We start from the raw sequence: 20,865 nt of genomic DNA on the forward strand, positions 1-20,865 counted from the left end.
CTTCGAATGACGTGCAAAGTACTAGCTATGAATTCATAGGTAGATTATAACCTAGACATTTTAATGTAGGCCTATGAACTATTACATCACATGTCGTTGCATTTCCTCAAGCAAGTCACTTTTCCCCATTATTCCCATTACTTTGATCCAGTCAATCTCGCACTTCCGTGTTGGTCTAAATTAAATATGAAATTGATACAATTTAGCCGACTGTACTGTTTATTAAAAACAAACTTTTCCCGGGATATTTACATATAAATATAATATCCATGAAAGAACTGCATACTCAGTTTTTCGTTAAACTATTTTCTTACCCTGAATCCATCCATTTTCATACACTACAGGCGCAGCCAGCTGACTGGTAAATAATTAAACCTGATAGCAGAGCGCTACAGTTTCCTTTAGTTTGGGCGGTGAAAATTATAAACTTTTTCCAACTTTATGCAAATCACCAGCGGCGACCGCTGGGCGATGACCAATCATGTCGAGTGGTTCCCATGAGGAATTTGACGCTATGCGACCGAAGGCTGTCTTTCTTCAGCAAAGATGGCTGACAAATTTTTTAGAATGGACGCAAATGTAAGTGATTATAACGTCGTAACGAATCATGCAACAAAAAAATGTACAGTTGGGAGGAATATGTTAGTTAATGTAGAGACAAACGATTATGCATATTTTTTATCATAAAATTCATTTACGAAAATTGCGATTTAGCAAGCTAGCTGACTAGCTAACATTAGCCAGCTAGCTGGCTAGCTTTATGGGTGTCGACATGAGTATGACATTGTAACGTTAATTCTAGTTGTTTAATGTTTTAGGGACTCCTGAAACAACTAGCAAACCAGGCTGTCGTCTTGTGAAACAGTGGTTGTAAATAATCTAGCTAGCTAAAGCATTTACTGCAAATTGAATGTAGCTTCAATTGTGTAAGCTTGCCTTGCTGATATTTGCCATGCAATGCAGATAGATTAAATAACGTAGCTATGTTCTTGCTTATTGTCCAGTGGAGGATAAAAATACCTGTATGCCTATGGATGTGTAGCTAACTACCTTGTTGATCTGTGTATGGACCCAAACGTTTGGTATACATAGTAGTTCAGAACCTAGCTATGGACCTCAGCTATCATAGCCAGTTGTATCAACTTCCAAACAGTCTGAAAGACATTAATGAAGCCTATGGATTGAGTAGAATATAATATAACTTTGTGCCTGCCAAGGATGCAAGTCGTATATACATGTAGTTATTACCATGCATGAGATCCCCACATTGTAGCCTGTACATTTAATATATTCACTGATCATGTACTCTACCATGGCAAATAAAGGTGCATTTCAGGTATGAATGTCTTTGAGATTTATTTTTCAGTTATATCCAATACCAGGAGTATGACATCAATGGTTACACACTGTAACTAATATACTAGAAACAGGATTTAACTAGTAAAAGGCTGATCTGATATTCATATTTACAGAAATATAATTTTTAAAAAGCAGAACACTACACTTCCTATGCATCATGTAAATACTCTAAAACCAGTTAATCTCAATATCTAATGCCCTTCATCTGCATTGATCTGATAAACACAGGATAGGTGTAGTATTTCATCAAATGAGACTTAATTTCAACAAGTAGAGAATGTGAAATGTTTTATTGAAAGAAGTTCATTATCCAAGTGTTATAAATACATATATAATAAATACAAGTTCAATCTGTACTTCAATACACATATGGTGTGCATTATAAAAAAAGAGGAAGAAAGGAGGTGGCGAGAGAGGTGTAAAAGACAGAAAGGGAAAGAGGTAAGAACAGAAGAGTAGGGAAGAAAGCATATGATTAATGAATCACAGTGCTACCCAAATATTCTCTCAGTTCATCACAATTACATAAGTGTCTCTAGTCGGCCTGAAGGTTATCTTAAAAGCGGGTGAGGTGGCTGATGGGACTGGGGGTTGGCATCCTCTCACATGAAAACATATCTGCAGACGAGACAGATGGAGAGAGAGAGAGCATGTTTAAGCCTTTGTTTTAAATTTTTTATTCTAACATTGTTAGTCATCATAATAATCAGGAGGTGAAATGCAAAACTGACCTTGGATCATTAACTCTGGGACTACTGCATCTCTATCTTTATTTCAATGTAAAGCATCTCTTTAATAATACTTCCTGTTGACCTGAACAAGTGACCTCTCACCTCTGATCATGCTGTGCCCTCTATGTAGCCAGTTCAGATGTGGGCGGGGTTCACCGACACAGCTGATATAACCTAACAGCTGATATAACCTAGAGGATTTAGGGAGAAGAGAGGGATGAAGTGAAGGAGAGAGACTGTTATTGAGAAAATAATGTAGTTAAAGAGACCGTGTTCAACAGGAATCTGTATGTGGCCTCATCTGGTGTCTACACTAAGTGGCTGCAGAGTACTCTATGCTGAAAAACATGCACAGACAGACGAAGACAAAAGTTATAGAAAATAATGAAATGTCTTACTATTCTCCATGGTTGGCCCTCTTGCCTATTCTTTGAAGGTGGAAGGAGTCACAGTTATACAACTGAGCCTGCTTACTGCACAACATAGTCCATCAATCAGATTGATACATGAGTGTGTGGGTTATAGGGTGTCTAATTGTTATATTTTTTTCAATATGGGTGACTTAAAATAGCTTGTTTTGTTTTTTACACACATCACATCCTTACCTAAATAGCACCCTCACCTGAGAAGTAGAAATCGAAGGGAGAGAAACTGGGAATTGAATAACTGCAGGTAACATAGCTAAGTAAATGGAAGAATACTCTTCTTGCAATATGGATGGCTCTTCAAAGAGCCTTTGGTTGTGCATAGTGTAGTCTATGGTGTTGCCAGGGAACAGCACCCTCTTCAAAGGAGGAGGTGAAGATCTCCCGCACACGGATTGCCTCTTGCTGCGTTGTTGGACCCCATCCTTGAAACATCCAGCAGAGCAGCAGACTTCTCCTCTGGGACACGGCGGTGAGCTGCAGATCCCCTCCTGGTCCTCGTGTCCATCCTCATGAAGTTATGCAGGACAAAGGTAGCCTTCACACACCTGAATTCCTCCAGGAGGCAGTCCCAGATGGCCCTGGTCACCCAACCTTGCAGTGCCCTACACGGTAACTGTATGCAATCGTTTTGAAGGAACCTCCAGGTACAAGGTATCTGTAGGAATATGGAAGGTAATGTCATTAGACTTTTACATCACCAGGTCATTGTGGATTACTAAAGTATAATATCCCTGATAACAAATCATGATAACATTGGATTGATAGATGCATGTGCACACTGATGTTCATGTGTAGCATGTGACAATAGCAGGATCATATCAAGGATAGCATCACAAATTAATATACAAATACCACGTGAAGCTTGATGAGTTGATCATTTGAATCAGCTGTGTAGTGCTAAGGCAAAGACAAAAATGTGCACCCCTTTGAGTCCCCAGGACTGAGAACCTCTACTCTTCATTGGGACTTTTTCCTCTGCAGACAGGCTTTCACAGCTCTCTGTATCTGAGGACTGAAAACCTCATAAGAAACAGACTTCATTATACTAAAATTAGACCGCACTGAATATTATGTTACTATTATCTCCGTCCTCACTTCTAGGGACTGGAACTACACACATACCTGCCCTATCCAGAATAGCCTACTCTCTCACTTTGACAGTTGGTGCTGCTATCCTTTCACCCTCCTCCATGACTGTTAGCTAGCTACCTACAAATGCATTTGGAGTGTGTTTTTTTACAGTGATAAATACATCAAGGTAGCTAGCTAATATGAAGTTAGGTAGCTGGTTATATTTAATTCACTTAGCTAGCTATCTATACAGTATGTAAAGTTGGCTAGATAGCGAGCCACATTAACAGCTCATTTTATTAGCCTAGCTAATACATCATTTATTTAACATTTCACTTCCGTAGCCATGTGGACGATTGGAAACAGGGCAGCAAAGTGTGTTGTCACCAGCGCGTTTTAGAGCATATTACTATTTACCTGTGAATACATTCATGGAATGGAGAATGGATTCAACCATGTACCCATTTAATAACCAGACCTTCATACAAACTCGCTATGCTGAATTCTTGACGCACAATCGAACGTGCTGCTATATGCTGCCAGCACGCCCACAAGCGAGCCACTCTGGGCGGCCTAACATCGTGCACAAATTGATTTTGTCTCCCCACACCAAACACGTTCACGACACGCAGGTTAAAATATAAAAACAAACTTTGAACCAATGATATTAATTTGGGGACAGGTTGGAAAGCATTAAACATTTATGGCAATTTAGCTAGATAGCTTGCAGTTGCTAGCTAATGTGTCCTATTTAGCTAGCTAGCTAATTTGTAATTTGTGTTGAGTTGTTATTTTACCTGAAATGCACAAAGTCCTATACTCCGACAATTAATCCACACATAAACCGGTCAACCGACTCGTTTCTAATCATCTCTCCTCCTTCCAGGCTTTTTCTTCTTTTGACTTTATATTGTGATTGGCAACTAACCAATGAGGAGATGGGAGAGGCAGAACTTGCAGCGCGATCAGCGTCACAAATAGAACAGACTTCTATTTTATTGCTTGGCAACGCAGACGCTCGTTGGCATGCGCGAGCAGTGTGGGTGCAATAATTGAATAACATGTCTAAATATATTTTGCGACGCTCGCGGTGTAGTCGGCATGTAAGCCATTCTTAACTGACGGCTAGTGTACACGAGCAGTCAGTTATCTGGTAGTGCGTCGCCCTCTTGTGGACAAACTGACACCCAACCAAAATAGGTGAGAGAGAGAAGCCATTCTTGTCTTATCCAGCAATAAAGTCGATACAACGTCTCTGATATTATCTTGTTCTTTATGATTCCAGTTGAATCACAGGTTGTATTTGTAATTAAATAACATTCGGACTCCTTCATTGCCTTTGTGGGATTTATTTAAGAAAGCATGAAAATATACTGTATGTTAATAATGTTATGCCTGCTTGTCTGGTACGGGATGTAGGAGTAGGGTTGCAAAATTCTGGGAACTTTCAATAAATTCCCTGGTTTTCCAGACGATTCCAGATTTCCTGCTTTTTCCCTCCTGATTCCGGGAATACTCCAATAGGATTTCGTGAAAACCGGGGAATTTACTGAAAGTTCCAGCAGTTTTGCAACCCTATCCTTGTCCCTCCTCTCTCCCTCCTCTCTCCCTCCGCTGTCCCTCCTCTCTCCTTCCGCTGTCCCTCCTCTCTCCCTCCGCTGTCCCTCCTCTCTCCCTCCGCTGTCCCTCCGCTCTCCCTCCGATGTCCCTCCTCTCTCCCTCCGCTGTCCCTCCGCTCTCCCTCCGCTGTCCCTCCTCTCTCCCTCCGCTGTCCCTCCTCTCTCCTTCCGCTGTCCCTCCTCTCTCCCTCCGCTGTCCCTCCGCTGTCCCTCCTCTCTCGCTCCGCTGTCCCTCCTCTCTCGCTCCGCTGTCCCTCCTCTCTCCCTCCGCTGTCCCTCCTCAGGAAATTACAATGTAATGTGTGATGGGGAAGATGTGGAGCCATGGGCATGTGATGCTGTGAGGGAGGAATGAGAGAGAGAAAGAGAGTCAGCCTAAAAAATGTAATGCATGTTAGATAGAAATTAATACAGTAGAGTAAACTCACTATGCAATTAATAGATGTTGTCATATTATAATAAGACACGTCAATTCAAACATGTTGTCAAATAAAAATGTGTTCTTAACTGACTGGAGAGGAGAGACGTGGAGAGGAGACTCACATGAATGTGAGACGTGGAGAGGAGAGATGTGAAGGTGAGAGATGGAGAGGTGTCCTGATGGTGAGATGATCCATGGAATCGTCAACAGGCTGGAATGATGAGGACGATGAAGGCAGCAGGAGGGAGCTTGACCTTTCACTCCGGAAAAAACTATTTTTGACTACAAACAACACACACAGGGTGAGTAGACTACAGAAGACAGACACACACAATGAGTCTGCAGGTATCTTTCTTCATTGCTTCACCTCATGTCAAAAGTATTTCACATATGCCTATTCTGCATCACTTGCTTGTACACACATATGCAGGACTTCTACTCTGACGTTACGTGAAATGATGAAGTCTGTATAACAATATATTTCCTGTGGATATTTTGTCCGGACAACTAGCAGAGATGAGAGTTTATTACAAAGGAAAATAGTATACCGAAACTCGTTTCAGCCCAGCTTAAACTAAAAAGGGAATCAGGTACTCGACTGAGGGACTTGAAATCCCCAAAAACATGCATCCTGTTTGTATGTCCCATCAATAAATCTCTCAGATCTACCCAGCAACAGAATGCTCCTTTTTCTTTAATCTCCTGGATAGTCACCAGTTGAAGTATCCAGTGGTAAGGAATGTTTTTGAAGAGTTAATACAATACTCTGACTTCTCAGAGGACTTTGGGGATGGCAATGATTGTGCAGGCTACTGTAAATATCACCAGAGCAATATGTGGATAGTGTGAACCCAATCATCCCCTCTCCTCCTCACCGGGACCAGTAAATCTTCATCCTTTGTGATGCCGGTCAGTCCCAGACTCTAGAACTTCCAGTTTCTTCTCTCTCTCTTCATCATTACCAGTGTCTGATGAGTCTCTCCACCATCTTGTTGCTGTGATAGATACTGCTAAAGAAGTGAAGAGAGATAATGGTATATTTTTCATATGACATTGTCCCGTTCCTCTACAATCATCTTTTTAAATCATGTCGTCTTTGTTTGAAGGAAAGTTTGACACATTTTCTTAAGTTTTACTTCTTCTGTGTCTGTAATCTCTCTCTAACTTCTCTGGATGTCGGTTCATCCTTCTAAGGATCATCAGTGTGATCCCCATAGCTCTCTCAGGGCTGTAGTTGTCCACCATCTGATCCAATGTGATCTGTCTGTCAGCGTTCTCCAACTGGCTCTCAGTCAGGCAGCTGGACACTAGTCAGGTATGTCTGAAACGTCTTCAGCTGTTCTTCAGTGAGCGTGAGCCCCTCCAGAGTGGCCAGCAGCAGAGTTGATGTATTGCCAACATGCTTACCCCTTACTAACTGAACTGCCTTTGTTGTTGACTGATTCACATTTAGACAGCTCTGGAACCGGTGGACATGAAGTATTATTACAGACGTATGGAAGTAGGATTTATACAGGATCACGTGTCATCTGTCAGACTTCTACTTGACATTTTCAGCTCAGAAACAGTCATCGTCAGTTTTCCTTTAAAATGGTTCTTACCATCGAAGGGTGCATTTTTGGACACCGTGAATCTATGTGTAGCCAGCCGACTGGAACATAATGAAGCCTGCTAGCACAGAGCTTCAGTTATCAGGAGCCCATCTCATCTCATCCCATCCCAGCCCAGCCTATCCCATCTCAGCCCATCCCAGCCCATCTCATCCCAGCCCATCCCAGCCCAGCCCATCCCAGCCCATCTCAGCCCATCCCATCTCATCCCATCCCAGCCCAGCCCATCTCATCCCAGCCCAGCCCATCCCACCCACCCCATTGCGTATTCTCCCTTGTTCTCTGGTAGTGTGTCACCCTCTTGTGGACAAACTGACACCAAACCAAAATAGAAGTGAATGTCTAGAGTAGTGTTTCACAGTCCTGGGCATCCCAAGGGTTGCACCTTCTGTTTTTTGCCCGAGCACAACACAGCTGATTCAAACAATCAACTTAACATTAAGCTATATTTTAATCAGCTGTGTAGTGCCAGGGCAAAAACCAAAAGGTGCACCCCTTGGGATGCCCAGGACCGAGTTTGGGAAACACAACTCTAGAGCAGTGAGTGTTTCCTAATCCAGGTCCTCCTGGGGAAAGTGGCACATTAACAAACCTGATTCAAATAATCAAAGGCTTAATGTTGAGTTAATTAGTTGAAGCAGTTGTGTAGTGATTGGGAAAAAAACAGAAATGTGAACTGTCTGGGTCCCCAGGACCAGGATGAACAAACACTGGTCTAGAGATCACGGTCTGACATTCTAGCGATGAAGTCGATATAAACATCTCTGATATGATCTTGTTCTTTATGTTTCCAGCTGTATCACAGGTTGTATTTGTAATTAAACAATATTCTGACTCCTTTAGTGGCTTTGTAGGATTTATTTAAATATACACCACTATTCAAAAGTTTGGGGTCACTTAGAAATGTCCTTGTTTTTGAAAAAGCATTTTTTTAATCCATTAAAATAACATCAAATTGATCAGAAATACAGTGTAGACATTGTTAATGTTGTAAATTACTTTTGTAGCTGGAAACTGACGATTTTTTAATGGAATATCTACATAGGCGTACAGAGGCCCATTATCAGCAACCATCACTCCTGTGTTCCAATGGCACTTTGTGTTAGCTAATCCAAGTTTATCATTTTAGGCTAATTGATCATTAGAAAACCCTTTAGCAATTACGTTAGCACAGCTGAAAACTGTTGTCCTGATGATTAAAGAAGCAATTAAACTGGCCTTCTATAGACTAGTTGAGTATTTGGAGCATCAGCATTTGCGGGTTCGATTACAGGCTCAAAATGGCCAGAAACAAAGAACTTTCTTCTGAAACTTGTCAGTCTATTCTTGTTCGGAGAAATGAAGGCTATTCCATGCAAAAAATTGCCAAGAAACTGAAGATCTCGTACAACGCTGTGTACTACTCTCTTCACAGAACAGCGCAAACTGGCTCTAACCAGAATAGAAAGAGGTGTGGGAGGCCCCGGTGCACAACTGAGCCAGAGGACAAGTACACTAGAGTGTCTAGTTTGAGAAACAGACACCTCACAAGTCCTCAACTGGCAGCTTCATTAAATAGTACCCGCAAAACACCAGTCTCAAAGTCAACAGTGAAGAGGCGATTCCGGGGTGCTGGCCTTCTAGGCAGTAAACTATCAGAGTATATCCTAGAATCTAGTAGAATCATAATGTAACCTATCAGAATACATTCTAGAATCATAATGTTAACTGTCAGAGTATATCCTAGAATCTAGTAGAATCAAAATGTAACCGATCACGAGTATATCCTAGTGTCTACAGAATAAAGTATACCCTACCATACAAAGTATATCATTGTATACTTATAGAATGACTGGGGCAAGGCAATGGTAGCCTATAATATAGGGTTGATTGGCAACAGTTATGGTCTAGTCCATCTTTAGCCCAGTGGGTGGGCCTGTCTGAATGTTTTTGTTGTGCAGAATGGCCATTATTTGGATAATAATGGGGGCCTCAATGGAATAAAATAAAAAAGTCAACGGTGTGGAAGCCTCGAGAACAAAAATGGGCTTTTGTGCAGGGTTGGGGTCAAGTCCAGTCCATTCAGAAAGTAAACACAATTCCAATTCCACATTTCCCTCATTGAAAAGTATTGACATTTCAGTGTACTGAAATGACTGGATTTTAAATGAAGTAAATACCTACTTCAATTCCAACCACAAGAACCTCAGTTTAGATTTTTAAACCTAAAAATAACAACTTGCCTAGCTAACAGCTAAATGTTGTTTTTACTTTGGATTCTAATTTCGAGGCTCGACATGTTGTCATGGAAAATATGAATGTTATTTCCAACAACCAATGAGCAACTCCACCGTAAATCCAGTGCATATTGAACACAGATTGCTGAAAGCATAGAAATATGAATAGAATGGGCTTGGAAGCTCTAACCCTGACAAACTCATGGCTACACTTGCAAATAATGGCTGCCTTCTATTGTGATGCAATAATGTTAATGGTATTTTGGAATGTTCCATCAACTGATGCTGGGTTGCCATGGTAATGTAAAATGTTCATTCAAATGATACTAACTGATGTGGCTCATCCAATGGAATGTATATTTTTTTTTACGTTAGTTTATTTCACTCAACAAATCACAGCACAGGTTAAAGGGTACACTTCCTGCTTTTACTTCCTGGCATGGATACACTCAAAATGGCTGCCAGTCCACCCATTATGCCATCATTGACTTGAATGTAGACACCTTTCTATTCATATTTCTATGGCTGAAAGGCCAGCCTCTTTGGCAATGACGAGGAGTGGGATGTTAGCTGAAGAGACTGGTAACCAGACTACAGATAATGGGCTTCATTGCAGGACTTTTTGGGGACCAACAATTGATTCCCATTCAAAATCCTATTTTTCCTAACCCTTAAACAATAACCCCTAACCCTAACTGTAAACCTAACCCCTAAGCCTAAAATAACATTTTTACAAGTGAAGACTGCCAAAAAGTCCTTCTCTGAATTTTAGTTAGTTTACTATTCATGAGGACTTCTGGTACTCACAAGTACAGTAAAATGTGCACACACACACATACAAAACATAAGACTATTAAATGTACCATTAAAATTGTTATGTCATACGTATAAAGAGCATTGTTCAGTGTTCATTAAAATGGGACAAGGCGTAGACCAGAGGGGTAAACTACAAAGACGATTCAATGAGTTAGCCAGCTTGTCGAAATATTCTGATATGACCTTTTCTTGTTTTAGAAAGATAAGCTTGGAATTGGCCTTGTTTAACTGACTCAACCAACAACGCATATCTAATGTTGAATGTATTAATTAGTCAGAAAAATCAATAGATATTTCTGGTTGCTTATCAAAGTTAGCTGGATAACTAATTGATCCTGCTTTGTAGTACACCCCCTCTGTACACATATGTAGTTTGAATACTCACAAGCAGATCCCTACTGCAAGCTATTAAAGTGAATGAAATTATTTTTGTTGGTTCTGGGTTGCTGATATTTATAATAACAGCCATTTAGCAGATGCTTTTATCCAAAGCAACTTACAGTCAGTCAGTTATGCATGCACACATTCATGTATGAGTGGTCTCAGGAATTGAACCCACAATCCTAGTAGTAATATTAGTAGTATTAATATTAGTAGTAGTAGTACAACACTACAGTTGCTGCTCTTTCAAAGCATACAGAGACGTCTTCCTTATGTGTGTCCGGTGTGTGTCTTCTGGTGTTTTCTGAGTCTCCAGATGTGCAGAAAGCGTTTGCCACAGACCAGACACTGGAAGGGCCTCTCTCCTGTGTGAATGAGCTGATGCTCTTTTAAACTAGAAGATGTGGAGAGACTGGCCCCGCAGTCGGCACAGTGGTGAAGTTTCTCCCCTGTGTGGGTCCGATGGTGTGCCTTCATGTTACCCCTCTGTGAGAAACCCTTCCCACACACGGGGCAGTGGAATGGTTTCTCTCCGGTGTGAATCCGCTGGTGGGATTTCAACTGCTGCAATTCAATGAAGCTTTTCCCACAATCGGTGCAGAGGTGAGGTCTCTCCCCCGTGTGGATGAGAAGGTGCCTCTTCAGAGTCTCTGACCGGGAATAGGCCTTCCCACAGTCAGGGCAGCGGTGCGGTTTCTCTCCCGTGTGTGCGCGTTGGTGCCGTCGAAGCTCGGATGGTTTGGGGAAGCAGATCCCGCAGTCAGCGCAGCGGTGGGGTCTCTCCAACTTCCCTTGGTGAGCCTGCTCGTGCACTTTCCGGTGACGGTTGTCGGCAAAGCTCTTCCCGCACTGGGAGCAAGGGAACGGTTTCTCTCCGGTGTGTCCTCGCTCGTGCAGAACCAGGCCGGATAACTTCTTGAAGGTCTTGCCACATTTAGGACACGGGTGGTCCATCCTCTTTCTCCTCTGGTGTACGGGCTGGTGCCTTAGATTAGAACACTATTGTTATTGTCTACACAGTTAATTGTCCATGAACTTTTTACAGAACAGAAATGGGTCTTTGGTGTTCTGGCTTACCTTCTGAGGCGCGATAGCTTCTCAAACGTCTTGCCACATTGTTGACACTGGTGAGTCAGCTTCTCGGTGCTCTTGTGTGTCGCCCTGTGTTTCTTCAGGACTGAGAGGTTGCCAAAAGACTGGTTGCAGTCAGGGCACGGGTGCTTGCTCTTCCTCAAGTGTGATGGCTCGTGCCTCTTCAGACGCGACAGCCTCTCAAAGGTTTTTCCACAGTCGGGGCACTGGTGAAGTTTCTTTACTGTGTTCTTATTCTTTGTTGGTGGTTTGGGTTCTCCCACCTTCACTACCACAGTGGGACTTGGTGTGTAGTCAGTGTCTGAACCTAGACAGACAAGGGAATAGATTAACCTGGTTAAAACATTGGTTAGTGTCTGGATTAACCAGGCTAGAATTGTTCAGTTTAGAGTAAACTAAAAGTGTGAGACAAGACACAGGTAGTCATTGGGCGGGCGGTCACTCAATGTGGGGCATATTACACAATGTAAGTGACATATACTATTAAAAGGCCCAATGTAGCCATTTCTGACTGAATATCAAATAATTTCTCGGTAACAATTAAGTACCTTACTGTAATAGTTTCCCATTAAAGTTGTCAAAAAGAAACAAAAATAGCTTTTTAGCAAAAAAAAAGAAAAAAGTAATGCAAGAATTTTGCTAGTTCTGTCTGGGAGTGGTCTGAGTGAGGGTTCTCATTGGAGGGGCCGAATGGGAGGGAAATGTCACCTGAAAACTATCTGTTATTGGCAGAGAGGTTTGGGACTCTGTTATTGGTCTATTAACTCCACCCATACAAAACCTGCTGATTAAGTGTATATCAGGGGTGGGCAACTCCAGTCCTGTGACACCAATCAGGCCATTGAGGACTGGAACTGCCCACCCCTGGTGTAGATGGCATTTTCAACCAGCTACTATCAAGAAATAACACTGATCATATATATATATCACTTGTACAGTGTTAGTTTCATCAGCTGTTGTATAAATATGACACAAAACAAAGAAATAGAATTTTGACCGCAACTGGGCCTTTAACACAATGGTACCGAGATTACTATGAAACTGCTAATGTTCCCACCAACCTCGGTCAACCATGTCCTCCTCCTCATCTTCCTCCTCCTCCTCATCCCAACCTCGGTCAACCATGTCCTCCTCCTCCTCCTCATCTTCCTCTTCCTCTTTGACAATCACATTGAATGTTGGTTTTCTTGCTTCACTGAGCCCTGGAAGGTCCTCTGGTTCCAACTTAGACTTATCAACAGCACCTGGGGATGGAATAGAATTAGGTTCATTTCTAAATCCCCTTAACAAAAATCCCAGTTGGAAGAATCTCAGAATCAGGTGAGAAGCAGGAAATCTGTGTATCCTCCAACTAAGATTTCTGGGAATTTTTGGAGTTATGTGAATTGTGCCTAACCGGCCTTATTGTCAACACTAGCTAGGTTTGTTACAATAGGGCATTTCCATGGTAATGGAATGACACAGACTCAGATTTTTCACTTTATAAATGTATGCCTAACAAACACCATTGATTTCAAAGTTTAACAAACCATACCACTCTATTTTAACAATTAACACTGATCATTTTACTATAAAACACATTTACTAGAAGAACTGTTCAGATCCAAAGTTGGGTAACAGAATTTCGGTAAAATCTCCCTCCGTTTTTTATGTAACCAAGATGAAGTTTGATCATAAAGTTACTGGTCCCCTTCCCCACTTGGATTCATTATTAAGGAGCCATCACCATAACGTGATATTCTCTTACCTAATTTAAATAAGTACCGCCTTGTAACCAACATCGGAGAAGGCATGTTTTCAGAGGGGCGTGGGTTATATAGCTAGATCACAGGAGGCTGCTGAGGGGAGAACGGCTCATAATAATGTCAGGAACAGAGCAAATAGAATGACATCAAACACCTGGAGATTTGATACCATTCCACTGATTCCGCTCCAGTCATTACCACGAGCCCGTTCTCTCTACTTAAGGTACCACCAACCTCCTGTGAGCTAGATAGCTGCTCTACTGGTGCCAAAATGTGACTGTAGGGTGTCAGCAAATATAATGAAAAGTGGACCCTGTTCATCTATGGCAAAGATACTTCTACGTTTCCCCTTTCATCTGTGTCAGCTCGATGCTAACTAGGTATTCAGCCAGCATGGAACAAAGGAGGGGAGGGGGGGGGGGGGTCGTTCCAACCTCTGACACAGTTGTCATGTCAACACATTTGTCAGTGCTGCTGTGAACCGCCTCACAAGAGACATACCAAATGGGAGATGTATAAAAAAGAAAAAGTGTAAAGCTAATATTGGTGATTTCCCGCCACCTGCAGCGCTGCGGTCTTGTCATTTATTTACTGTAGCCACTAGATGGCGGCGATAGAGCTTAAACCCATTTACTAACTATAGGCAACCCAATTTGAAGAAGACAATGCTCTGTGCATTGGCTGAACGCTCGCAATCATAGAGAAGAGGCCTCTAGTGGCCAAAAGGCTTTATTAGCATGTGCAGCACCATTGAGGGCTTCCACCATTTGAATATAGTCAACTGGGTGGGACTTACAACTTCATTGGCTAATCCCTCCTGTTGAAGTCATGTCCAACCGGGTCATCAGGATCAGCCAATCGTGAAGAAGAAAATGGACTACTTCACAAAAGGGAGATTGCCCATGCAAAGGTGTGTCCTCCATCTATCTCTATGCTCCCAACCCATAGGAATCCCCACCCAGTTGACTATTTTTTTTATATAAATGGTGGAAGCCCTCAATGGCAACATCCATGCTAAAACGGGTGATATACATCTAGAGTCCTCTATCTGTGGTTTGAGCAGAAATCAAACCTTTGCTTATTCCTAATATTAAGGATATAAAATGGTTGGGGAAAGTATACAGTTGAAGTCGGAAGTTCACATACACCTTAGCTAAATACATTTAAAAAACTATGTTTTTCACAATTCCTGACATTTAATCCTAGTAAAAATTCCCTGTCTTAGGTCAGTTAGGATCACACTTTATTTTAAGAATGTGAAATGTCAGAATAATAGTAGAGAGAATTATTTATTTCATCACATTCCCAGTGGGTCAGAAGTTTACATACCTCAATTAGTATTTGGTAGCATTGCCTTTGAATTGTTTAACTTGGGTCAAACATTTCAGGTAGCCTTCCACAAGCTTCCCACAATAAGTTGGGTGAATTTTGGCCCATTCCTCCTGACAGAGCTGGTGTAACGGAGTCAGGTTTGTAGGCCTCCTTGCTCGCACACGCTTTTTCAGTTCTGCCCACAAATTTTCTACAGGATTGAGGTCAGGGCTTTGTGTTGGCCACTCCAATACCTTGACCTTGTTGTCCTTAAGCCATTTTGCCACAACTGTGGAAGTATGCTTGGTGTCATTGTCCATTTGGAAGACCCATTTGTGACCAAGCTTTAACTTCCTGACTGATGTCTTGAGATGTTGCTTCAATATATCCACATCATTTTCCTCCCTCATGATGTCATCTATTTTGTGAAGTGCACCAGTCCCTCCTGCAGCAAAGCACCCCCACAATATGATGCTGCCACCCCCATATGATCTTTGTCCCCATGTGCAGTTGCAAACCGTAGTCTGGCTTTTTTATGGCGGTTTTGGAGCAGTGGCTTCTTCCTTGCTGAGCGGCCTTTCAGGTTATGTCGATATAGGACTCGTTTCACTGTGGATATATATATACCTCTGTACCTGTTTCCTCCAACATCTTCACAAGGTCCTTTGCTGTTGTTCTGGGATTGATTTGCACTTTTCGCACCAAAGTATTCATCTCTAGGAGACCGAACGACTCTCCTTCCTGAGCGGTATGATGGCTGCATGGTCCCATGGTGTTTATACTTGCGTACTATTGTTTGTACAGATGAACATGGTACCTTCAGGCATTTGGAAATTGCTCCCAGGGATGAACCAGACTTGTGGAGGTCTACAATTTTTTAAATTGAGGTCTTGGCTGATTTCTTTTGATGTCAAGCAAAGATGCACTGAGTTTGAAGGTACGCCTTGAAATACATCCACAGGTACACCTCCAATTGACTCAAATGATGTAAATTGGCCTATCAGAAGCTTCTAAATCTATGACATCATTTTCTGGAATTTTACAAGCTGTTAAAAGGCAGTCAACTTAGTGTATGTAAACTTCTGACCCACTGAGTTATAAGTGAAATAATCTGTCTGTAAACAATTGTTGGAAAAATTACTTGTGTCAAGCACAAAGTAGATGTCCTAACCAACTTGCAAAAACTACAGTTTGTTAACAAGACATTTGTGGAGTGGTTGAAAAACTAGTTTTAATGACTCCAACCTAAGTGTATGTAAACTTCTGACTTCAACTGTATATGCCTTAATTTCTCAAAAATATAGACTCAGCTTTCATTTGACACCAGATTTGACATTCTCCTATGACCTTTACATGTTGGTGCTCATGGGTCCTTTAACATGGAAATGAGACATGTGGTCTAGGTTGGTTTAGCAGCACCGGCGTTGCGACAACCAATGGTTTCGTGCCACATCATCGACTGCTCAGTCTGGCATCAAATTGATAAATCACATGATGTGGTTAGCTGGTATGTTAAACACCCATCCAGCCGTTGTGAGATCTGACATGTTTTCAGGCAGTAACGTCCCACCACCGTGTACTCCAGTAGCATGTGTATGGCTGCGGTCCACTTCTATTTCAGAACTCTTTCCTCTCTACTCTATCCTACCCAATGAAACAGAACACATGAGAGGAGTGTCACTGCCCCACTTCTCTTTCAGAACTCTTTCCTCTCTACTCTATCCTACACAATGAAACATAACACATGAGAGGAGTGGCACTGCCCCACTTCTTAAACACTGTTAATTAAAGTAGGAAACATCATGTTATATATCCTGTTATGTTTGTTCCTTATATAGTGACAAACCGGGGCGTAGGTTTAACTACTTTTAATTAACATATACTTCAGCTAGAAAACTCCATGTTTAGCCATGCAAGGCATTCTTTAACCATCTCCTGCGCCCGCATAGCCTGCTGGGTAACGTAGTCTAAATGTTATTAACACATAACAACACATATCCTTAGTTTACCTTCGTGACTGTAGTCCATTTGTGAGGGCTGGACAGGGTCGCACCAGCTGTGTGTAACGTCATCATCACTAGTGGGTTCGTCTTTAACACTGATGTGAGGATCCATATATGGTGCTTTATCTGTAGGTGTGATGGCACGTACACACACACAAAATAAAATGTTTAGTTTTGGCGACAGTAGGCAGGTTTCCATTGACCCAGCAATGTCGCAAAAAAATATCATTGCGACATGTGTAATGGAAACGGCAGATCTAGGAGAACTTTTCTAAACATCAATCTGTTGACTCTAACGTTAATTTGCCCTATTTAGCTAGCTTGCTGTTGCTAGCTAATTTGTCCTAGGATATAAACATTGAGTTGTTATTTTACCTGAAATGCACAAGGATCTCTACTCCGACAATTAATCCACACATAAAACGGGCAAACGAATCGTTTCTAGTCATCTCTCCTTCCAGGCCTTTTCATCGTTTAAATTATATGGTGATCGCATCTAAACTTTCATTGTATTACCACGACTACCAGCAAAACAGTTTGTCTTTCTATCACTCACGTGGGTATAACCAATGAGGAGATGGCACACGGGTACCTGCTTCTATAAACCAATGAGGAGATGGGAGAGGCAGGACTTGCAGCGCGATCTGCGTCAGAAATAGGAATGAGTGCTATTTTGAGTTCGCAGACGCTCGTTGGCACAATAATTGAATAACATGGATTTCAAAATTTATTTTGCGACGCTCACGCACGCGACGTGTCCGGTCTGGTCAGAATGTAACTCGAAGTGTAGTTTCGTCAGATGGAGGCAACCATCGCTGTATGAATCTGTGCAAAACTGCTACAGCAAGTTATTCTTTATTTTAAGTAACTTTTTCCTCGCTAATGAAAGGGCCATATGTTTCGAGAGCCTTATCGCGAGAGATGATTATCAAATCATATTGTATTAGTCACATGCGCCGAATACAACAGGTGTACGTACACCTTACAGTGAAATGCTTACTTACAAGCCCCTAACCAACAATGCAGTTTCAAAAAATACAGATTAGAATAAGAGAAAAGTAACAAGCAATTAAACAGCAGGAGTAAAACAATAGGGAGACTATATATACAGGGGGTTACCGATACAGAGTCAATGTGCGGGGACACCGGTTATTTGAGGTAGTATGTACATGTGGGTAGAGTTATTAAAGTGACAATGCATAGATGACAGAGAGTAGCAGTGGTTGTTGTTTCTAAACGTTAAAACACAGGGTCGAGACTGTAGTTCACATGAACCAGTTGTTAGAGAAGCTAATCACTGAAACATGTAGGGTGAAGGCAGAGTGCCACCTAAGGTTAGAGAGAACTGCATGGACCATGGCGATGTTGGCACATTAATTATTAGAATATGGCAAATATTAGTCAATTCTTGCATTCTATCCATGCAGGCTTTTACGGGCTACCTGAGACATGAAACATATAGGTGGGTATACAGGCGGTCGACAATTTATTAATGCGCAAAATGGGTAATGGAAACACTTAAACCACTACATTTTTATTCGACACTGTAGGTTTTAGCGAAAGTGTTTTTTTTTAGGTGTGAAGTCATTATGTCCAGCTGTTTTTCTCGACAAGATAGTTGAATGGAAACGCACCATAACAGGCAATTGTCGCATTTGCCTGGAAACCCAACATTGAATTGGTTAGAATTCTATGTCAGCAAGAAATTAGCTTTTGAATCAGGAACGTTTCCTCTCACGACCTCTATTTTACTTTATTAGGCGAGTCAGTTGAGAACAAATTCTTATTATCAATGACGGCCTAGGAACAGTGGGTTAAATGCCTTGTTCAGGGGCAGAACGACATATGTTTACCTTGTCAGCTCGGGGATTCGATCTTGCAACCTTCCGGTTACTAGTCAAACACTAGGCTACCTGCCGCCCCGCTATAGACCAGAATGTTGAATACAATTACATTTTAATGTACTTTACCGGTGTCTGTGCAAAGGTTGATGTAATCATACTTTCCTGTCGATGTGTCTCACATTCCTACCGCCAAAAGGACCAACTGCACGGACAACCGGTAGGCCTACCTTAAAATAGATTTGTATTCAACATTCTCGCTTGAAGAGGTCGTGAGAGGAAACTTTCCTGATTCAAACGCTAATTTCGGATGGATGTAGAATTCTAGGGAATTCAATGTGGTTTCCAGGCAACTGTCGCATCTATTTTCTATGCGAACTTTGTAAAAGTCGACAAATCACTGGACAAGTTCATGGAAACATAACTAGTGACAGAAAGGAGATAAGTTACTCACAGCATATAGCTGGTAGGCAGAGGCATAATGTTTGACGTTATTACAGAACTGATGTTTACAGACATACAAGAGAGGGCTACAATTAGCAATGATATGTGGAGGCACAGGTGACATGATGATAACGGCGGAAAAATCACGGTTTATTTTTGTGAACATGTTGCCACTATTTCAGCACTCACCAATAAAGGCCAGCTTCTGACGTTAACAGCACTGCAGCAAACAAAACAGCCACCCACCTATGCTAACGATGCTAGTACTGCTGTTACCTTGCTCGCTCTGTGACGGTCTTTTTCATAGAGTTCTAGCTATTTAGATTATCTCGCATTCTAGTAGTGGCAGTAATCCTTAAATCAGCAACGTATCAAGTCACGTCTCATATATAAATATATTTATTATAACTTGGAAAAAGCGGAGTTGCTAGCCACCTACCTGATGGTAGCACAAGTATTACGTCACTTCCGGTTTTAGTACGGAACGGAAGTTTACAGTCCTACTGGAGCTCAACCTTTTCTCCCCCAAACGATTAATAGCAAAGACTTTTCAACGTTAAAATGTGAGTTTAGGAGTTGATGAATAATGTGCGACTAAAGCTTGCATGGCGCACAGTAAACATTAGGCCTACTGCAGGTAGCTAGCTGCTAGCCAAAGGTAGCTTTTTTTTGTTACTAGCTAACGTTAGCTAGCTGCACCAGTATCTTGGTAGAGGAGACATTTCATTTTCCGAATCTCCTCTCTTGTCCAGTAATTTACAATCTATTGCCACATTAGACAGCTCTGCAACTGTTATAATGTCAAAATACGTTCGCTCCGATTTGGAAAATCGTTTTGAACAGTCATCCAAGTCGGATACTAGTGCATCTTTTTAGAGCTCCGACCTGAAGTTCACTAACGTCATTATTTAACCTCGTTCCCCCTTTCGACACACCCACACTCCGGTCGCCATATTGGGCTGCAGTTACCCATACTTGCTCAAATCTTTGTCTTCTTCAGCTTTGTCTTCTTCTTCAGTGGGGTTTTAGGGTGGACTACAACCTGAAAAGTTGTTTTCCTGCCCTCTACTGGATTCATAAAACAAAGGGTGGAAATCCAAAATAGAAAAGGGAAAAAAAAAAAAAACGTAACCCCCTCAAACGTCTGAAAAACAACATACAAAACAAACAAAAAAGTAATCCTCAGTCATTCAAATTCACTCAGTGCCCTACACAGATCTGGGGACCTGAGAGGACGGAACAACTCCAGCCAGTATTCCGTGCAGCTGTCAAGGTCCCCTGTCGAGCATCGCCACCTTGCTGTCAAAGGTCTAAAGAAAAATGTAGAAAACAACTATGTAATGTAGCTTGAGCTACCACCAGGGGGAAAGTAAGGCGGTACGACGTCCCCGGCAAAATAAATAGTGGGGGTACGCCGTACCGGTAAAACATGAGCCTTTCACAATAATTAAAACAAAATGTCAAACTGTAGGCTAGTAGACCACTATTTATCACTACTGCCTGTCAGGCATGAACAACGAGCCAATGGCCTTTAACGGGTGGTGTAGCCTACGCTCCATAATGTCAGTGTTCTCGTCTAACCACATCACATTTTGCCAAGGCAGAGATGAGTTGCCGACGCAAGACGCAAGATAAATTCTGCCATAATGACAATCGCCAAATGTCATTACACTTTCTGGTGTTTTGTGTAACAGATGTCTCTTTCCATTCACGACTGTAGCCTAATAAAGCAGACCTTTTGAAGTGATTATATGTATATATGTAAATATATGACTAG

At 41.8% G+C, this 20,865-nt stretch overlaps 1 protein-coding gene across 1 annotated transcript; it reads right to left on the reverse strand.

The window, feature by feature from the left end:
* Positions 1-10,217: 10,217 nt before the first annotated feature.
* LOC120043668 (zinc finger protein 501-like) lies at positions 10,218-19,537 on the reverse strand. The gene is made up of 5 exons (XM_038988219.1): positions 19,278-19,537; positions 16,810-16,929; positions 12,857-12,988; positions 11,730-12,051; positions 10,218-11,637 (listed from the first exon to the last, which is right to left on the reverse strand). The coding sequence occupies exons 2-5, from the start codon at positions 16,913-16,915 to the stop codon at positions 10,923-10,925; spliced, it is 1,275 nt and encodes a 424-aa protein (XP_038844147.1). The 5' UTR covers positions 16,916-16,929; positions 19,278-19,537; the 3' UTR covers positions 10,218-10,922.
* Between the last annotated feature and the right edge of the window lie 1,328 nt (positions 19,538-20,865).

This window comes from Salvelinus namaycush, unplaced genomic scaffold, assembly GCF_016432855.1.
Source record: "Salvelinus namaycush isolate Seneca unplaced genomic scaffold, SaNama_1.0 Scaffold99, whole genome shotgun sequence".
Lineage (NCBI taxonomy): Eukaryota > Metazoa > Chordata > Actinopteri > Salmoniformes > Salmonidae > Salvelinus > Salvelinus namaycush.

Excerpts from the sequence above, each read along its gene's own strand:
- LOC120043668 (XM_038988219.1), bottom strand. The coding sequence starts at position 16,915 with ATGGATCCTCACATCAGTGTTAAAGACGAACCCACTAGTGATGATGAC. Across the intron at positions 12,989-16,809 it reads AATGGACTACAGTCACGAAG|GTGCTGTTGATAAGTCTAAG; the intron begins GTAAACTAAGGA and ends TTCCATCCCCAG. Across the intron at positions 11,638-11,729 it reads AAGCTATCGCGCCTCAGAAG|GCACCAGCCCGTACACCAGA; the intron begins GTAAGCCAGAAC and ends TTCTAATCTAAG.